The following is a 21,491-nucleotide window of genomic DNA, read 5'->3' on the forward strand; positions in this document are numbered from 1 at the left end:
GCACCGCTAACTAGCTAGCCAATTCACACCGGTTACACTCACATGGATTCCTAAATCATTGCTAAGAATATTGAACATGACTGCAGTTTCTATTGGTCATTGTTTTCAGGCTAACGTTAGTTGCATTGGTGCTAACTAGGTAACGTTACCATGCTAAAGCTAGCTAGCTACGCCAGAAGTTGCTAATAACATCTGTATCAAAGATATTTGCAAAAAAAAATTATCCTGCTCCTTTGATTTGACATTTTAGTCATTTAGCAGACGCTCTTATCCAGAGCGACTTACAGTTAGTGAGTGCATACATTGTCATGTTGGCCCCCCGTGGGAAACGAACCCACAACCCTGGCGTTGCAAGCGCGATGCTCTACCAACTGAGCTACAGGGGATCCTGATCTTATTCCAAATGCTCACACAGACGTTTTCCCATTCCGTCGAAAAAATTATGCATTATTACCAACGCGCTATTGTAAACACATCGTTGGTGGCCGGTGTGTGCTTCTTTGCAGACTTTATTTTTTAACAGCTTTGACAGTGCTACTGATCGTAGTGGTGGCGCTAGGCTTGCACATGCAAACTCAGCACACACAACATTCTATAATATAATTGTATTATTTGACGTGTCAAATTAAAAGCTTATTTGACGAGTGAAATAGTGTTATTTGACGTGTATCTTTTTAGACACGCAAAGACCCAAATGGCGTTCCATAGTATGGTAATGAGTATGAAAGTGATTGCTTTGCCTTCCCAATGAAAACACGTCTGAAAATTCGAACATATAGTTTATGGAAAAGAGATGTATGTTTCTGGACGTTGCACAATGCTGCCTTGTTGACAACATGACCAAGCGGCGCAGGTTACTGTTCGATTTGAGAATGGTGCTCCTCCCTCGCCGCTTTTGCCCAATCCCGTCACTGGTCATAGACCGGTGCACCGCGGCTCAGGTTAATATAACTCTCTCACTGCCATTTTGGTGATGCCTCACATGATGACTGTGTCGACAAGGATTTGACGCGTCTTATTAAACAAGCCTGTTAATCGAATACATTGTTATACCAGGGTCTCACAAAACCAGGCATACATACTCAGAGATCTGCAAGCTTATTTTCCTCGCTGCGAATCCTGTTTGTCACTGGTGAAGGTTAGCTAAACATTACCCAACTGTGAAGATGTTGAGCAAGACTGTTACGACGAAGCTTCTGGGATCCATGCGAGGGTTCCCAAGCCACCGAATGAACTATGTTCAAAGTGCTGTGAATGCTGTTGAGAGAGGTAAGTTAGGTTATTCGCCTTTTTTACACAATGTTTTATTAGTTACTTATCATCTAGCTAGCTAGTTAGCTAACTAGCTAATGATACTCATTCGATGACGCAGCAAGTTAGTTAGATAATACCGCGTTTAAAAGAACTGGGAACTTGGAAAAAAGCGAGCTCCGACTGGGAAAAATCGATTTGAACGGTCATCCAACTCCGGAACTCTCTGTAGAGCTCAGACTTTCCGACCTGAATATCGTATTTTTCCGAGTTCCCAGTTGGTTTAAACGCGGCATCCCTGCTGTAGCCAGTTCCCTAACTTTTATGCCGTTACATTACATCCGTGTGACAGTGTATTGATGCCCTGAATGCATATGAGAGGTTTGCCAATTAATTCACAGATAAATGTGTATGTTTTCTGGACCCAAATGACACAATATTATGTTTTTACAGAATTTATCAAAAGTAGGGAGCTGGAGAAAGATGAGCTGCGACCTCTGTACATGGATTTTCAAGCAACAACACCAATGGTATGTGGCTCTCAAACGTTAGCTACCAGCCTCTAGCCTCTCCCACGATAATTATACCAAACTGGCGGCATGTCAAATCTGTAAAACATTGGATCTTATTAATTCGTTTCAATGGGTCATCTTTGAGAACTGCAACCACCACATAATCTTCAACTCAATATGTTTTATCTCATGACTCTAGGATCCAAGAGTTCTGGATGCAATGCTTCCCTATCAAGTGAATTATTATGGTAACCCTCACTCCAGAACACATGCATATGGCTGGGAAAGTGAAAGTGCAATGGAAAAAGCTAGAAAGGTAATTCATTTGCAGTTAATTGACTAGCTATTGCATCATGTCATTCGATGATAAGGCTAACATCTTAATTTGATTTATCCTTACAGCAAGTTGCAGACCTGATTGCTGCAGATCCTCGTGAGATCGTGTTCACAAGTGGTGCCACTGAATCTAATAATATGTCAATCAAAGTAAGTCTGTATTTTACCGCTTTAGCAGTCAGATTAAGGGCAAGGGATTTGGGAGGGTGAATAATACATGCCAAGAACTGCCAGCTGATGGAAAGATTAAGACATAAGAATGAGCTAAGGTCAATCAACTGTTCTGTTGTGTAATTTATTTGTAAATGAGGATACATGCTAACAATTGAGAGGAAAAGGAACTGAGTGGTTGTTTTTGTTTCTAGGGTGTGGCCCGATTTTACAAATCCAAGAAGAAGCACGTTATCACCACTCAGACAGAGCATAAGTGTGTGCTGGACTCCTGTCGAGTCTTGGAGGCAGAGGGCTTTGACATAACCTATCTTCCTGTGAAGACTAATGGCCTGGTTGACCTAGAGGCAAGCTCAATTGTTTGGTTGTTTTATCTAAACATGTGCCCCATTGTATAAATCCACTACTGCGTTCTTGTACCAAGAATAAGATAAATTGTTCAAATAATTTGATAGTAAGTTCTCATGGGCTATTTCTTCAATATGTTTGTATGTCTTGAATACCTCATATGCTGATATAAAAATGTTGCTATTTTTTTATAGCTACTGGAGGAAACAATTCGTCCAGACACTAGTTTGGTGTCTGTGATGACCGTGAACAATGAGATTGGTGTGAGGCAGCCTGTCGAAGACATAGGTAACCTTTTAGCCTAAATAGATTCAGAAGTACATCCACTGTGAAATAAATACATTTTGTTTTGTCTTTATTCATCTGCTATTATTTTCACACACACTTCTCCAGGTCGAATCTGCCGGTCAAGGAACGTGTTCTTCCACACTGATGCAGCTCAAGCTGTGGGAAAAATCCCCATCAATGTATCTGACTGGAAGGTAGACCTGATGTCCATCAGCGGGCACAAAATATATGGTCCCAAAGGTACATTGTGTACACTTTAATCTACATTGTTGTATATCAGATACTATCAGTGTTGTTGTCAATTCCATCTTTAGTTAGGAAGAACACTGAAATTCCTATTTTCCTCACTGAAAGCAAGGAGAGAAAATGGAATTGAAATGTCAGTTTACTTCCTGAATTGAAGTGGAATTGACCCCAAGCCTGGCTACTACATTGAGTGAACTCTTGTGTCCACCCACATATTTAACTCCTTTAATTGTTGGTGTTTATGTGAGGACTGTGCCAGCAATTGAGTATGTTTGTGATTTGACAGGGGTTGGGGCTCTGTATGTGCGGCGCCGGCCCCGGGTTCGAATGGAGCCACTGCAGAACGGTGGAGGCCAGGAGAGGGGGCTTCGCTCAGGGACAGTGCCCACTCCTCTGGCTGTGGGACTGGGAGCAGCCTGTGATATAGCCCAGCAGGAGCTAGAGGTAGACAACTCTCATTACTGTCTGAAACAAACCTACACAGGATGTTGTTCATCGATGCTTGCTTCTGTTTGTTTTTACTTGTTTTTTTTCCAATTTAGCTTGAGTTCAAGAGACAGGATTTTAAACTGTTTGTTTGTTTGTATAAAAAACAGTCAAAGAATGTAGAGGCTTGCACAGCAAACTGATAATCTTCTTTTTTCTGACCAATCCCCACCGCATTATATGAAAGGTTCCATCATATCTTATTTGCTGCATGTTCTGTTGATGGGAAAATTATAAGTATTTACTGTAGTAGTAGTGTATTCTTTGTAGTGAAAGAAAGTTCATGTATATATATTTTTTAAACTTGTTGATCTTCTCTTCTTTCCAGTATGATCACAGCCGGGTGTCAATGTTGGCAAACCGCCTTGTGCATAAAATTATGTCAGAGATCCCTGATGTTGTGATGAATGGTGATCCAGAGCAAAGATACCCAGGTGAAGCGCAGAGCAGGGGATTTGTGGACATAATAATAGAGACAGGCATATAAGTGGGTGGAAGTAGAATTCATATTTTTCACAAGAACCATCTAGATGTAATTGGCTGGTAATCTGTTAATTAAGTAAATCCCTTTATTCCTTATGAGTTAATCAGGGACTGTGCTGTACATTATCATAATCACATTAGAGCAATAGTATGTTGTATATGCCTACAGATAAAGTGGAGCACTTAATAGTTGGTGGATTGTACTCTACATTTACATTACATTTTCGTCATTTAGCAGACGCTCTTATCCAGAGCGACTTACAAATACTCTAGTCAGTTGACAGATCAGAGTAGAATCCCTTAAATGTTGATTCTCTATTATTAACTTGAATGTTTTTGGTCTGACACAGGATGCATTAATTTATCCTTTGCCTACGTGGAGGGAGAGAGTCTGTTGATGGCCCTGAAGGATGTCGCTCTATCATCTGGCAGGTCAGTAGCAAATACAGAGCTATTAGATTATTTTATATATAAAATAAATAAATAGATTAACAGCTATTGAGTTGGATCCAAATGAAAATACTGTACGTTGATGATGCCATCTTCCTGCAGTGCCTGCACTTCTGCTTCATTGGAGCCTTCATATGTCCTGAGAGCTATTGGAACGGATGAGGACCTGGCCCACTCCTCAATCAGGTGAGTAACAGTTAGGAACACAACTCAAGAAGTTCAAATGGATGATCGTGGGATTTGAAAGATGTAAATGTTCCTTTTTATCATTCCTAATTACAAAAGAGCAGGGTCAAGAATAACATTTTACAGCTGAATTGTATTATTTTGGTGTTTTACCTAGTCTGTTTGTATGTTGTTACTCCAAATTACCTGAAGATTTGGAATCGGCCGATTTAGCACAGAGGCAGAAGTGGACTATACAGCGGACAAGTGCATTCAGCAGGTCAAACGCCTGAGAGAGATGAGGTGAGAGAAAAATAATAGAATAGCATACATAGAGGCACAGATTAAGTCTAGTCCTGGACTACAAAGCAAGCTCAATGGAGAATCTCATTTGAAAGTGCTTTTTAGTCTAGGACTAGGCTTAATCTGTGTCCAGGAAACCACCCCAAAATGTACATGCTGAATGTCACTTAACTAGGAATTTACTGGTGGCTAGAAATCTTAATATTTTCTGTACACAATAGTGTTGATGATCTAATGAAATACTATAATAATAGCCTTTTAATTTGCAATAGTATCAATGCACTGTTACAGGTTAATGTATTCATTGTTGTCCAACTTTTTCTCTTCAGCCCCTTGTGGGAGATGGTGCAAGAAGGAATTGATCTGAAGAGCATCAAGTGGACACAGCACTAGAGCAAGCCTTCAGGAAAAATACCTAAGAGCATTGTGAATACTAAACTTGTTTAGTTTGCTGACTACTATGCCACTCCCGTGATGATTGGTAATTATTTATACTGTCAAGAAACACGCACAACTTCCTGACTTATTTTAGTGTAGGCCTATGAGTATATTTTGTATTGGTAGACCTGAATAATTTGTTCCTTTGTATTTGACAAATTATTATTATTGATACGCACATCATTAAAAACGTAGGTGCTGGGCTAATAAAGAAAACTTGTAATGAAATGAAGGCCCTTAAAGCGTTGAATTGGGAGCATAAATAGTGTGCAGGCCTTCCTGTTCTTTACAAGTGCTCTTAAGTAGTTCACATAATTTTTCAGCTGCTTTGACCATGGGATTTTATGACTGAGAGCAAGTTACAGAATGGTTCATTTATGTGGAATGTGCTACATTCCATTTAGTTTATGGATAAGTCATTATACGTTGACCACATACAGCATGTTAACAAGGTTAACGTCAACAGTAACACGGGCACTGGTTTCATGTCACTGTAAGGGAGGAAATTGATAAAATATTTACCTCATCTCAATGTGTGAATTTGAATGCCAGTCTTGTTGAGCAATAGTCTTCTAATCATGGAAATTATCCCCAGTTGGTTTGCATACAGTCTCTGGCAAAATGTGTATTGTTTGTATGAATCTTGCATGTTATCTTTTAATCTGATTTGATGATTTCCTGTGAGGGGAAGTATGCAAACCAATTTACGTGGCCAGCTGTTTTATGACCTCAGTATATAATCTACCACCACCGTGACTGAACATATACAGTGCTTGTTGTTTCTGCTTTGTACATGCAGCATATAGCACAGCAGACTCATTACTCTTCCCAAAATGTATTTCCATAATGTCCAACAGCAATCTAATCTCACAATGTATACATGCATGCATATATTTGTAGCTAGCTCTCCAATAAATAATTGACTCAGCCTGTCCCTGAATTATGTCAGTATTTCATATGTAGTTGGTCGATTGGTTCTTCACTTATTCTACAAACTCTGATTGTGATTATAGTATTTTACTTGAGCTATAAAATGTTTTGTCTTTGTCAAAATGCTGTACCGTATAAAACAAAACATGTTGGAGTCCACTAGATGGCGGTATTATATCAGTAGAGCGGAGAAGTTCTACGTCACGATTCGAGTTCGTCGCTCGACCGACATTTTACTAGCTACAAGAAGAGAGAAGAGCACGGGGTGGAGAGAACGCGTCACAAAATATAATAAAGATCTTTTAACAGATATTTCGGTAAGGACAAAAAAAAAACAGCAAACAAATGCCAGTAATGTTGTAATTGTTATCCATCAATGAAATATAATCCTGCAGACATGCGGTGACGATAGCGAGAATGAATGGCTAGCTAGCTAACCGCTAACTGCATAGTTTTCTCCGGCATTTTAGATGGTTGGCCTGCCCAAATGTGGTAGATAGCTATGTTTTTAGCAAATAGGCTATATATAACGTTAACCACCACTCTGGTCTAGCCAAGGCTTAAGTTTAGAACGGTTGTGAGAAACATTTAGGTTCGCTGTTCTGTTTTGGTTATGTTTAGCTAGCTAGCTACTGTGGCGTTACTAATCTGAAGACCTACAGTACGTTGAAGTGGAATTGTTCGGTCTTTAGCTAATGTTGCTACTAGTAACTACCAATCTTGCTTGTCCCAGTTTTCCATAAGGATCTTATGGCTAAGTTAATGGTTCTGATTCATTTAGCCATAAGATACTTTTGGGAAACCGGGCCCTGGTTAATTAGCTAGCTAGCTACTATAAAGCATTTTCAATGTAGGACCAGCGCCATCTTGACTGTGTTCTCTTTTACATGAATCCAACTAGCTATCTAGCATGACGCTTTTCCTCAAGTAATTATCAGTGGTGCACATCCAAATGGACAATAATGGCTAAAATTATTAAACATTACTGGATGTAATTTGTCTGCGGTCTTCCTGTAGTTTTGCAGAATTTGCTGTCTACCTGCAGCCCTTCAGATTTGGCAACTGCTTTTGTACTCTGACGGACTGAGCTTTTAGCTAACGGTACGTTACTGGCGAATGTGTTTTACAGCGTTGTTCATGTTGACAGCGTTTTTGTGCACATACAATTCCATTGCTGTTATTTCATCAATTTACCCGTGTGTGTTATTTGTCGTGTGTAGAGATTGGGGAACAACAAGTCCAGGTCCCTCTTCAATGTACAAGGTTTTGCTCAGTTGAAATAACGTAAACTCTAATGCGTCATTTGGAGACCTCACAAGTTGTGGGCAACTGTCTGGGTTGTTGTCTACCACTTATTTGTATGGGCAATTCCTTTATAACCTTGATGTTTTATTGACACGTACACGGGCTATTCTAGGCCAAGTTAACATCAAGATGAAATACAGATAGAAACGTACTGGTATGTGAGTCATCTGCATCAATATTTATTCCTCCAGTTACCCTTAGAATAGGCCTACATTTTGAAATGATTTCATTTGAATGGCTAGATTTGAAGAAAAGCCCATATGCAGCGCTTGACATTCAGGTAAAATTGCCAGTGGCACCCCGGGCCAGTACCAAGTGAAAACGACCTGCCCGGGCCAAGATCACAGGAAAGCAAGTTATGAACCAGAATTTAAGTCATGGCTAATTTCATGTTTCATTTGCAGTCTATTTTTTTCATTTAAAAAAAACGAATCCAAACAATGAAATATACCCTCCACCCCGGTTTGCAGCGTAGTGGCTACGTTGAAGCATGGGGATGCTCATCTGCATTGTTTACCTCTATCATTAGCTAGATATCAGACTCTAAATATATTGTTGCTTGTTTAATGTCCTAAACTCCCACTAGCCTAATAAAATCATGTGATTTTTACAGTGTTTATAGTGTAATTGTGTGAATTTTACATTATAGGCCTACAGTTACTTTTTTTATTGTCATACCAGACACTCAGCTTGTAAAACCCTGCCAATTGTGCAAAAAGTGGAGTTGCGAAATAAAACTGCACGGGAAAGCTGGGATTCCGCTCTTTTCAATAATTACTATCTAAACTTGTCTTCTCCCGAGATTGCATTTAGGAATGTTGCGCTGTGACTGGGTTTATTAGAACACATTTCTTTCCATGCAGCAATCAGCTAGCTGTATGAGGAGTTGCACGCTCTTGCCACCCGACAGTGGATATTCCGCTGATAAACGACAGCTCATTAACAGCTTCTGTAAATTAATCTTGTTTTTAAAGAATTATATAGACTACAGAATAGCATTATTAGAATATAGCAGTCGTTTTACAGTCGCAACAGTGGATATCCAATAATGTCCTGACTGTAGTCCTACTTGAAAACACTGTTACAGCTTATCTTTTGATCTCCATGGTCATAACATTTTCAAACAACCTTTAATTGGCGATCCTTCCTTCTCGATTTGGAAGGCACTGTTGTCTTCATTAATGTTTCCAGCAGTGGTGGAACTCCCATAATGAGAAAATAGGAAATCCCAAAAAGATGGCGGCATGTGCATTGATGGATTAATTAATGCACATTTAAATTGATTTAATTTGTAACTGAGCATTTTCTAAACGTCAAATTTCCCCCGACAAGTAGCGATCTGAGTTTATAAGATGGGTACCTTCCAAATCGATAGTTAAGGAAGTATTGTTGGAGATCACAAGCTAAACTGTACCTGCATATGCAAGTACAGTCAGTAGTACATTATTGCATATTGACCATTGCATCTGTAGCTAATATGGCATGTGCATTGAAGTTAACGTTCTCTCATCTAGCTTATTTCTATCTTATTATATTTGCAAATTATTTCACATTTTGTCATCCGAAGGGTTATATTCTGCTTTGTCATGTTGAAGGTACTATTTCCTTAAGTGCACATGTGTTTAAAAGTAAGCCAGTTGATGACCTCACTCATTGTCCATTTTTACTGATGTGTACCAAGTGGTTAGGTTCTCTCAGGAGTGACCTTTGTCTTCTGTATGTTTTGTAGAAAGATTCTCACACAATTGAGAGATTGTAGTGTGCTGAAGCTTTGATGAGGTAACAATGATGAGTATTAATGTGCAGGTGGTTGTTTTTTCTCTAAAATTTTGCATACGATATAAGGAATATGGGAGGCTACATTTCATTGTAGGCCCAGGCTTATGTTTTTCATGGGGCAGGCTCGGAATACAATCCTCAGTGCGAGACTGACACAACAGACCTGATTTAGGGTTTGTCCATAGATTGGCTGGTTGTTTAGCAACAAAACCGACGCATGCACAATAGTGATGCGCGGGTTGACTCATAACCCGCAGTCCCCGTGCTTATATCCGCGGGGTGGACGGGTTTAGGGTCATTAAATATTGTGGCTGAAGGGCGGGTTGAAGAAAGAAAAACAATACCTTAAAAATGTTTTTATAATTATTGTGCAATTTATGTAGTCTACATTGAGGTTTTTCTTTCATTATTTTAGGCGATCTGGGTATTAGTGCATAAGCCTAAACTTTAGGGCTTAACTGGCAGAAGAAGTTAACATCAATCCACGGAGGCAAAAGGACATTGTCAAAGTTTAATTCAATAAGGCAAAAGATGCAAGAGGAGAGTTGAAAATAAAGAAAGGGATGGACAGAAAAGTAATGTTTGGAAAATATTTGGTGAAGTGGTAAAAGAGGATCATAGCAGTGATGATTGTGAGGCGCTATACAAATTCGACAGTCACAAGACGGGACTTCAAATAGGCCTATGGTATGTCAAGGAAACTGTAGCCTACTGTTTAGATGGGTTAAATGGAAACTGAAATCTGGACATTGACTAACCAGAATAACCTACTGTTTATTGGCAAACTCCAAAGTCCTCTGATAATACTAGTCCCGTGCGAATCGACATCCCTGTGTTTTGAGAGAAATGTCTGAGTTATACAGGGGTTTGCTCACGGTTTAAGCAAGAAAACAATAACTGATTTGATAAATTGAACGAAGTGCAGCACATAGTCTATATATGAAGGGCTTACATAATGCTTTTATTTATACGTTTTGTGCAAATGGATTGAACATCGCAAAATGCATCATAAAAAAACATTGCGGCTACTTAATGCAACCCTTGCTGTTAATAGATGGCAAAGCAACATACAACTGAGCTAAACGTTTGGAACAAGTTCACTTTCTCATCCATAGCCTAAAAACGCCTATCAAGTGCAAGTTAGCGGTTTAGCTCACATCTAAAGGCTGGGGGGCATTTAGGAAGTATTCTACTACGGATCACTAAAATATCCTAATGATTATGATCACACTTCCTCAATTAAGATATTATGGCGACACTATACCAAAGATGGTTTGTTATGATTAAGAAAACTCGAGCTTGGTTCCCAAGTTATCAGTGTAGCCTGTTATGGCTTGGACTTGTTGAAATATCTTCACACCTAGAAAAAAAACCTCCAGGCTTCCGTCAATTTATTTTAAAAAAATAAAGAATTACAGGTGGCAGTTTGGGGAGAAAAAAAACGTATCCTGTCCGAATCGTCCTCTGGAATAACCGACATTCTGGGGTAATAAATACATAACCAACGTTCTCTAGTAATACTAGTTCCTTGCGAATAGGGCTATAGCCTTAATAATAGCTCCTGCAGAATTAAGCATTTCTTGCAGTAAAATTATACACCAAATGTAGGCAAAATTTGGACTTGGGAACAGGAGTGGAGAAATACGATTTATTTATTTCTGCATCTTGAGAGAATGCAATGCTCAGTTAGATACGATCTTTAGAGGTGCTGTCTTCATCATAAAAGCGTCATAAAAGCTGATAAAATATGCATCGAAGCCGAACTGAAATCAAATCAGAAACATTTTGGGTCGTTTTCACAACTTTTTTTTTTTTTTTTTTTACAATCGGTTAAACTGATGTCATTTGGACATTTTGCACAGAAAACCTTTCCCGTTTTGTTTTTGCTTTTTTGTATTTTCTCCCCAGTCCCTAAACATCTTTGCTCCACGAAAGATGACAGAGAACTTTACCGATGTCAACTAGATTGAAGCATTCATTCTTTTGATCTATTACATTATTCTGTTGAGCAAGGGTTTATTTAGTCTTTTAGGGTAACATATAATGACAAAAGAGACGCTACATGTATCTAATTATAGACAAGTTGACTAACAAATAGCCTACCAAAATGTCGGAAATTATAAGCAGAAATATATCTAAATCAGGCAAAACAAAGTCCTGCACCCCCTGTCAAAAAATAGTTCTGCCGTCTCTGACTGTAGCCTGCAGTGCATTTTCTATTTTTGCGGGTTAGGGTCGGGTGCGGGCCTCAGATTTTCACTTTATCACATATAGTCGGGTGGTTGCGGATGGGTTATTAGCAATTGCGGGCAAGTGCGGGTGAACAAACAGCTGACCCGTGCACCACTAATGCACAACTATGGGGCAAAACATAAGACAAGACATGCTATCAATAACAAGATACAACAAGCTGATTTGGGGTGGTTGGGTTCGTGCTACCCCATTGCTTATAATTAACTAAGAACTATAAGAAATTTAAGATGTGTCAAATAAATTAGATCCAGCTCAGGGCTCCCGCTATGCATTTGGTTTGCTAACTTGCTAGCTATGTGGCTAGATGTCAAGATCAAGCTTCTTGGTTACAACATAGACATTCAATAAATGATCAAGATCCCTGTTGCCTAAATTGTTTTGTGCGTCCCCCAAAATATATATATTTTTAGAAATGGCGCCCCTTGTGTGCACTTCCGGTAATAACCCGGTATGGTACAGAAACGGTATGACTGTATGAAAATCTGGATACCGCCCAACCCTATTCCTTACTGTCATTGTTTCTAGCTATCTGACCATTCAGAATCATAACGCACACCTTCCGGCCACATCGATACGCGTGCATAATTTTCGCGACTTCGTCAGTCAACCCGTCTATAGTTTATTCAAGTATTAGGCTACACGGTCTGTGATAATCATGATCGGATTATGTGTTTAATCCTCAAACAGACCAGTCCACTACCATATTACTATACTGTATCTACATTAGTGATGGGAAGTTAGGCTCTTTTTACGTACTCTGATCTTTTCGACTCGTTCAGTCAAAAGAACGAATCTTTCGACTCGTCGTTCGTTTGAGTCAGTAATGTCCAGAGCACGCAGGACCCATACTTGGGATGGGCATGAGTAATCCAGTACTAGAACTGACTACAAAACTCGATCTTAAACCAGAGATCACATTTTTTTCAAATACTGTTTTAACTATTTTGTCTACATTTTGTCTTGAAGACAACATTACTTTGCTTTGACTCTAGTGTTCCATTTGTACATGTGCATTTGCGGGACACAACAAAAATCAGCCAAGCATCACATAGTTCTGCTCTGTAAATTCCCTTGCCCTCCGTGTCTCTCACTCACTCAATTGCGTTCTGACCACTCCCTGAACACACGCGTGCTGTGTGTGCCTACAGAAATAAATGGCTATAGAAACGCATCTAACTGATGGGATAGACAAGCTACATTCTTTGCCAAATGACGACAGTTTTATCACATTTTAAATGAACTGGTTGACTGAAGTAGGGAAATATGTGTTCCAACAATGAGCAGCAGTTTTGGAATAATTGCGTCATTTACTGCTTAGGCAGTTTGCAGTTGTCACTAGTTACCACATCCACAAAGTGAAAATGGGCTATATCTTTTCATGAAAACAAAAATTAGTGCTTTGTCTTAATTTAAGATTAGGCATAATGTTAACAGTGAGGTGAAGGGTTAGGTTTAAAATCAGATTTGAAAAAGCAAAATGTTAGAAACTGGCATGGTTTATGACTTTGTGGCTGTGGTAACTAATGTTAGTGACGACCCTACTTTGCGAACTGCTAGTGGCATTTATAATTAGTAAGCCTAGGCTATTACCCCAAAACAGACAGTTTGCACACTGAAAATATCCAAAAACATTAGTTTGATAAAGACAAAGTGTATTTTCATCAGAATCTTTAAGCCTAGGCCTATTCACCAGACAGATGTCCTGTCCATAATTCATCCCCATGCATTGTTCAATGTAGAATTGTTAATCCATTTAGACAATTCTAAGGAACAGGCATAATAAACGAAATCGAACATCTGTATATCGAAAATACTTTTGGTTTGGAACCCAGAAAAATATATTTCAACTTGACAAATTGAAATTGAGCCCTGTTTCAAATGATCACTCTGAGAATAACTGTTCCCGAAGCGAGATGCAAATCACTTCGCCCTATTTTATTATGTTTTACTACATGTTTTTTTGCTACAAAATAGGTGTCTTGACTGTGATAAGGACTCAGGAAAGAAGAGCGACTTGTCTGCTAAATTAACAAAACAAGGCTATGCCATTGCACAGCCATAGGGTTCTACAAACAAGCGCCACACTGCCGAGGTTACTATTTTTGAAGATTGTGTTCCACAATATAATATAACCAGTTTATATTAGTTTCAATAAATGAATCTTAAATTACACTTGTTTTTTTATTGACTGAATATATGAGGCAATTTAGCAATTAGCATTCGTTATCTGTAATGGTTATCATAAATTAGGCATTGTTGCTCACTGTTGTAATGGTTATCATAAATTAGGCATTGTTGCTCACTGTTGGCATATACTGTATATCAGTGGAGGCTGGTGGGAGGAGCTATAAGAGGACGGGCTCATTGTAATGGAATGAATGGAACAGAGTCAAACGTGGTTTCCATATGTTTGGTGTTTGATACCGTTCCATCCATTCCATTCCGGCCATTACAATGAGCCCGTCCTCCTATAGCTCCTCCCACCAGCCTCCACTGCTGTAGATAAATGCGAGAGAGAAAATTCATGTGAAAAATTCAGCCTTTGTTAAAAAAATAGCTTCTTTATTCTAATTTTTGTACGCGAGTAATCGGGGGGAAAAAAATCATTACAAGTACTCGAGCAGTCTCAAAAGGTAAAATACCCATCCCTACTCCCTGCCAGCGAACAATGAACTGAAAACTCGAAAGAGTCATGGTTCTACAAGCCTGTCGTTCACCATAGGGGGCTTTTTTTTTTGGAGGTGTCATTTGTGACTTAGACTAAAAGTGTGCTTTAAACAATGCACATTTGTTGATTGCTAGGCAATCTGCACATTGCTAGGTGAACTGCACATCCCTCATTTACATTTGGAGACCTTATCATTTACATCATTTTATACAGAACGCTTTAGAAATGTACCTAAGTAAGAATAAGATATTCAGTTAGAATCTGGGAATTTTTTTATTTCACTGCTGAGGTTTTTCAATGGCATGCATGTTTATTTTGCTGATATGGATTGCTGTGATGAATGAAATGTCTCAACATGCTTGATGTCAACATGAGAAATGATGAGATGCATGATCTTTGTAATTTTTTAAAATGAGTGTATGGCTTTTTGGCGAGGCAGCAATTTCAAAGACGTTGTGCTCTTATTGTTGATGCCAATTTACTGCATTTCTCTGACCATCTCCTGACGCAAAAAAAAAAGCTGATATGGTGCTGGGGCTGAATCAAGAGTGTTTTGTACATGTTGTTCACTAAGGATGCCTAAATTTGCCTGCTGTTTGCTCATGTTTTTGCTTCCATTTCCTATTCTTTTGTTACAGTCTAGAATTGATTTAAATTGCTTGCCGTCAGGATTGGCTTGGATATCCTGTGCCACAGTTTTAACGAAGCACCACTTATTATTACAGGTAAGCTTGTAAATATGTCCTGAACATAGGTTAATTCAATTGACTGCCAGTCCAACTCTCACAACCTCCTGTGGGCTCTTGGTGATTTTTACCAGTAATTATTTGCTTTGTTAGGCTATATTCATTGATCTTATTGATTCCCTTTTGGGCTCATAGTTCACTCTATTGTGGAAACCTCTGAAGGTGAGGAGAGCTAAGAATGACCTACCAAGGTATGAGTGGTTTAGAGGGAGAGCATGGTATGTTGGTGGCTTTCTTTGGCAAAATACCGCATCCACAAAGCCCTAAGTAAATGTCTCCACTTCATGACCTGACCGCCTTCTGTGGACCACATTCTCTCTACTTGCTTTTTGATATGCTGTTTTGTCCAACACCTGCTCTGAACAACGCTCGAGACTCAAGCCTAAGCATAGGCTAATTGTTTTGCACTTTTAATGTTTTAATATGGTTGGTGTCGTGATAATACATCATTCTTGACTGGTATTTAAATTATTCATAAATGCATTTTTTATGTTTACCAGTTGCTACTGAGATGGCACAGTGTCGTCTAATGGCTTAGGGCTGCATTGCAGTTATATCAATTTGACACGTTTTTATATTTTAAAGGTTGAGTAAATAGGATTTTCATCCACAAGTATACCCAAATTCCTATTGTATGTAAATAATTTATAATTAGTGACTGCCATTGTGTAGTTATTTTGTTAGATACTTCTCCCTATTAGCTGAGGTCTTACTTTTTCAAAGCCATTTTAGCTGTCGCGCTAATTGTTCGGTACAAATCTAGCATAAAATCATGCAAATTTGTCGCTCTGCCAGCGTTGCCTCCCTTTCGAGGAATGTGTTGCTAGGCAACACTGGGAATTTCCCGTACAGGCCTGCTCCCCCTGCTGACTAAAGCCAGTGTGAAAAGCGTGCTAACCAACGTTTGCACTATGTAACTAAATACTGCATTCTGAACCACAGAACTTCTTTGCTAGATTCAAGATAGTGTAGTTAGACGAAGAAAGGAAAGTCAACTTTGAAACGTGATGTAGTTTTCTTAGGATTTGTCAGTAAGTAATGCATCCTGCAAGCTTCTAAAAATGACTTACTCAACCTTTAAATTCAGGCCCCTTCTTCCACCGGACATTTACTGGACAAAGGCCTCATGATGCATCAGATTGATACATTGGAAGTTGGGCTATAAATTCATCCAATTTACAGCATTGAAATGTATGGTACTCTGGGTCTAATTATGAGCAAGATTTAGGCCTATGAGCAACATTTCTCCAAGGTTTGCGTATTAGACCTTGGGCCTACATCATCTCCTTGAGCCAAGGCTGATGTATGTGGTAAATGAAGCAATGTGTGGATGGCTGTGTAAGAGTGGTGATGAGTGGACAGACAGCCTAATACTTGCACATGTATTTTGAATTGCTCTATTGATGCATTGGGCTCTCATCGAATATCTCCAAACGTAAGCTGTCTTCTAAATCATGGTTTGTCTCCTGCTCTTTTTGTTTTGTCTGTTCTTTACTCTTTCCTCTAGTCTTACGGTGGTTGCCTTTTTTTCACCTGCAGGTGTGTGTTGTTTCACCTCAGCAGCATGGCTGTGGTCATCCGCTTGCAGGGTCTCCCGATAGTGGCGGGGACCATGGACATACGCCATTTCTTCTCTGGATTGACTATCCCGGATGGTGGGGTGCATATTGTAGGGGGTGAACATGGTGAGGCTTTTATTGTTTTCGCCACAGATGAAGATGCCAGGCTTGGCATGATGCGTACAGGGGGAGCAATCAAAGGTTCTAAAGTGTCACTTTTGCTGAGCAGCAAGACCGAGATGCAGAATATGATCGAACTTAGCCGCAGGCGTTTTGAAACAGGCAATGTGGAGGGAGCCGCAGGAAACGGTAGCACAGGTGGGAGGGGCAGTTTACCCACCACTTTACAAGGCTTCAGCAACACCACACCAACCACAGTCACCACAGCTGCATCTGCACATGAAACTATAAGCAACAAAAATGTGTCCACGTTTGCCACCACTAGTATGGGAAACATGCCCCCCAGTTTCAGCAACAACTTCAGCAGCCCAAATCTTACCATGGGATCCACTATGACAACAGCCATGTCCTCCCTCAACTCTGTACCTATCCCCCCTTTGCCAACCATGCCATCCCTGCCACCCATGCCTTCCATACCCCCCATGCCACTTCCACCACCAGTGTCATCTATGCCTCCTGTTCCCACTGTGTCACCTTTAACCCAAGGCCCTCCTGTCCTTCCCATGAGTCATCTGTCCCACATGGGCTCAATGCCACCATTTAACCCAGGCATCCCACCCCCTGGTGGATTGGCCTCAGGGCTGCCTCTAGGAACCCCAAACCACATGTTTCTCGGCCATATGAACCCTCTGTTAAATCTCCAGGCACACATGAAGGCAGCAATAGGTAATTCAGATGAGTTATATGTCCACCTTCAAGGCCTGCCCTTCTCAGGGACAGAAATGGATATTAGGGAGTTTTTCCGTGGGTTAGCGGTGGACTCCATCCGACTGGTCAGGGACAACATGGGCCGGAGTAGCGGCAGGGCCCTGGCCAAGTTCTTTTCCCCTCAGGACACTTTTGAGGCACTCAAAAGAAGCACCGGAATGTTAGGGCAGAGGTACGTGGACATCTCTCCGGCCACAGAGCGGCAGTGGATGAGTGTCAGCAGTGGTGGCATCGGGGTAGGAGAGCACGCCCACTTAAAATTCAGTAATGAGCCCCAAGACCAGCACCGCCGCAGCAACATGAGTTCAGCGTCCCCGTCAACCAGAGACCGTGCGAGGTCCCGCTCCCCTCACAACAAGGAGTTCTGTGTTTACCTGAAAGGCCTGCCCTACGAAGCAGTAAACAAACAGATCTGTGAGTTTTTCAAAAACCTGGACATTGTGGAAGACAGCATTTACATTGCTTATGGACCCACTGGCCGAGCTACAGGCGAGGGCTTTGTTGAGTTCAAAAATGAAATGGACTACAAAGTTGCCCTCGGCTGTCACATGCAGTATATGGGAAGCCGATTCATACAAGTTCATCCCATCAGTAAAAAAGCTATGTTTGAAAAGATTGGTTCAATTCGTCAAAGGATGCAGGGTGGTGATAAGAAAAACAACTCAGAATCAGGCAAGAGCCCTAGAAACTGTGCTCACATCTCAAATATTCCATATAATGTGTCAAAGAAAGATGTCCGTCTGTTTCTAGAAGGCATTTCAGTATTTGATGAAAGTCTTAAAGTTCTGGTTGACAGCAGTGGTAACGGTCTAGGTCAGGCTGTTGTGCAGTTCAGGGCAGAGGAGGATGCGCTAAATGCTGAGAGACTACACAGGCAGAAGTTAAATGGCAGAGATGCATTTGTACATTTGGTCACCTTTGAGCAGATGAAGGAAATCGAGAGAAACCCACCACCACAGGTTAAAAGAGGCCAGAAAACCCAAGGGAACGCTCAAGGCCAGGCACAGAATCCAGTTCAAGCCCAAGCTCACCCCTTTTCCGTTATGTCAGGAGAAGAGTTCAACTTCCTCAGAAACACTGTAGGCAATTTAGGCAATGGTCCTTTTACGCCGTTTACTGTCCCAGGTAATGGACTAGCGGGCCCTCCTCCTCTACCCCCACTTGCAGCAAGTCTAGGGGATGTAGGCCTTAGCATTCCCCCACCCATGGTTGCCGGTCACTTGCCTGGAGCAGTTCTGGAACCCCCAGGCTTCCGACCAGGCAGCAACAATGGCCCACCTGGCTTTGGGCCAGAGGGCTTGAGGGGCATGCCACCTTTTGACAACGGCCCTAGAAAGAGCGGAGGCCTCAACAACCGAGGAGGTGGCCAAGGGCGATCAGTAGGGGGCCCTCAGTCTGCCTTTGGCCCTGGCTCTGACCCTCTGAGAGGGCAGTCAACCGGAGGCCCTGGTAACCCTCGTGGACCTACCATTGTAAAGATCCAAAACATGCCTTTCACTGTAACAGTCGATGAGATTCTAGATTTCTTTTATGGGTATCAAGTGCTGCCTGGTTCAGTCTGTCTGCAGTTCAGTGAAAAGGGCCTGCCCACTGGCGAGGCAATGGTTGCCTTTGAGTCACACAAGGAGGCAACGTCTGCTGTCATGGATTTAAATGATAGGCCTATTGGAGCTAGGAAGGTGAAGATAACCCTAGGATAAGACTCCCAATTTTCCCCTCTACCAATAATGATTAAGGGAAACTTGCGGTTTCATTAATGCAAAGGTAAGAACTTGCATTTAGGATGAATTTAATCTCCCAATTATCTTTAGTTCCTTTACCAAAATTATGAGGTTTGTAGCGTAGGAATGAAATGGGGAAACTGCTATATCGATTTGATGTATAATATGATTACTAAAGTGGGGTGTGTGGATTTTCAAATGGCGAAAAACCAAATGTTGCCATGTTGATGTAGCTTGAGTCCAATCATGTTTCGAGCACGAGCCCTGAAATTCATTTCATAAGTCTAAATAATATGGTTGGAGTAGGAGGGTAGTCTCTTATTGCTGTACTGAGACATCACTTTCACTTGGAAGCATGTATCATTTTCAAATGCCCTGACACATTTTGTGTTCTTGTATTTCTTCCATAGATTTAACATTCTCTTTACTTTTACCTGTGCTTTGTGATGATATTCTAAAGTGGGTACTCGCCAAATGCTGCCATGCATGGTGTTAGTGCAGAGAACACTTATTGTGCCATGGTTAAAGCATTTGCTTATTTGCTCTATGCTGTTTTTCACTGTTAATAAATGCAAATGTCAATGTTGTTGTTAGCTATGATGTGTGAGAAATTGTACTGCTTGTTTCTGAGAAAAATATGTTGAATTTTGCATTTGGTTTAATGGTCTTCAGAGCTCTTTAGAACTTTTTGTATCTGCCAACCCTCCCACTGCGATATGTTCTTTTTGAAAGTATGAGCTGTTTTGCAAAGATGTAGATACTATTTGGAATGTCTTAGTTTTGTAGTGTTGCCTGACAAGATACATTTTTATGTTTCATTTTTGGGGACGTTCCGGTTTATTATTTCACAAGTGTGTATATAGCCTACTGTTTAGCTTACACTTTTGTCAATAAAATGACATTCCTGACATAGATCTATCTACAAGGCATTCTATTTTTCTCCAATGCTTTCTCACTGCTTGCTGATTTTCCATATGAACAATAAAATGGTTTTAGAAGGGAAGGCACCGAGTTTTTCCCAAACATGTTCCAGGTATGAAAGAATGTTAAGATAGGCCTAAGTATTGCTGTTAGGGTTAGGTTAACCTTAAAGGTTAATATAGGCTAGGCTATATCTAGGTTTTGCAAGTGAACATATAGGATATATTGGGGTTGAATGGGAAATTAAATTGTTCTTACCAAGAAACCTATATGCCCAGTTTCCCAGACCCAGATTAAGCCTAGTCCTGGACTAAAATGCCCTTTCAATGGAAATTCTCTGTTTAGAATTATTTTTAGAACAGGACCAAGCTTAATTTGTTTTAGAAACCAGCCTTTAAAGTAACTCGCCGGTGAAAAATCTCACTTTTAAAAGTTAATTCTGTTAATTTATACCCAAATAATGTTGTTGACCCATCCTATACGTGTATTTGTGGCCAAAGCATGAATTTGATTGAAAAAAAATCAAATCCCCACCTCAAAGTTGTATCTCAAACAGACTGTTAAAAAAATGATTGCTATTTCCTCATAGAACATGTCATGTTGTATCATTGGCTGAGCTGGCCAATCAGCGGGCTACTCGCATGCATATTTGAGAGGGGGGATTATTTAAGATACTCTTTGAAGAGGTAGGGTTTCAGATGTTTTCGGAAGATGGGAAAGGACTCTGCTGTCCTAGCTTCAGGGGGGAGTTGGTTCCACCATTGGGGTGCCAGGACAGAGAGGAGCTTGGACTGGGCTGAGCTCAAGAGACCAGAGGTGGCAGAACGGAGTGCTCTGGTTGGGATGTAGGGTTTGAGCATGGCCTGAAGGTAGGGAGGGGCAGTTCCTCTTGCTGCTCCGTAGGCAAGTACCATGGTCTTGTAGTGGACCATCCAAACACAGAAAAGCTGCTTTTTAGCAAGGCCCAATGCAGCAGTTTTTATCTCAATATCAAATTATTTCTGAGTAACAATTAAGTACTTCACTGTGATTGTTTTCAATTAAAATGGTCAAAAAGAGCTTCTTAGCAAGAGCAATTTCTCAAGCAAGAATTTTGCTAGGACTGTCTGAGAGTGGTCTGAGTGGGGAGGGGAAAACTAGCTGTTATTGGCAGAGGATTGGAAGTCTTTCTTATTGGTCTGTTATTGGATGTCACCAGGCAGGCTAAAACTCCATCCCACCAAAAAAGGCTGAAGTTTCAAGCG

The 21,491-nt window shown here is 40.5% G+C and overlaps 2 protein-coding genes across 4 annotated transcripts; both read left to right on the top strand.

Annotated features, from left to right (window-relative positions):
- Window positions 1-941: 941 nt before the first annotated feature.
- nfs1 (NFS1 cysteine desulfurase) lies at window positions 942-6,409 on the top strand. Its single transcript, XM_045223958.1, has 13 exons — window positions 942-1,269; window positions 1,705-1,781; window positions 1,963-2,079; window positions 2,166-2,249; window positions 2,465-2,617; window positions 2,813-2,906; window positions 3,012-3,146; window positions 3,439-3,596; window positions 3,967-4,072; window positions 4,472-4,553; window positions 4,674-4,757; window positions 4,950-5,039; window positions 5,369-6,409. The coding sequence occupies exons 1-13, from the start codon at window positions 1,167-1,169 to the stop codon at window positions 5,430-5,432; spliced, it is 1,347 nt and encodes a 448-aa protein (XP_045079893.1). The 5' UTR covers window positions 942-1,166; the 3' UTR covers window positions 5,433-6,409.
- A 216-nt stretch (window positions 6,410-6,625) lies between these two features.
- Window positions 6,626-20,240, top strand: rbm12 (RNA binding motif protein 12). 3 transcript variants are annotated; one of them, XM_045223960.1, is made up of 4 exons: window positions 6,626-6,724; window positions 7,425-7,508; window positions 15,051-15,137; window positions 16,698-20,240. In XM_045223960.1, exon 4 carries the CDS (start codon window positions 16,723-16,725, stop codon window positions 19,303-19,305), a length of 2,583 nt encoding a protein of 860 aa, XP_045079895.1. In that variant the 5' UTR covers window positions 6,626-6,724; window positions 7,425-7,508; window positions 15,051-15,137; window positions 16,698-16,722; the 3' UTR covers window positions 19,306-20,240. The 3 variants fall into 3 exon arrangements, with proteins under 3 accessions (XP_045079895.1, XP_045079894.1, XP_045079896.1); XM_045223959.1 differs by lacking the exon at window positions 7,425-7,508; XM_045223961.1 differs by lacking the exons at window positions 7,425-7,508; window positions 15,051-15,137 and having other exon boundaries at window positions 6,627-6,724.
- The last annotated feature ends 1,251 nt before the right edge of the window (window positions 20,241-21,491 follow it).

Source organism: Coregonus clupeaformis, chromosome 12 (genome assembly GCF_020615455.1).
Source record: "Coregonus clupeaformis isolate EN_2021a chromosome 12, ASM2061545v1, whole genome shotgun sequence".
In the NCBI taxonomy this organism is placed as follows: domain Eukaryota; kingdom Metazoa; phylum Chordata; class Actinopteri; order Salmoniformes; family Salmonidae; genus Coregonus; species Coregonus clupeaformis.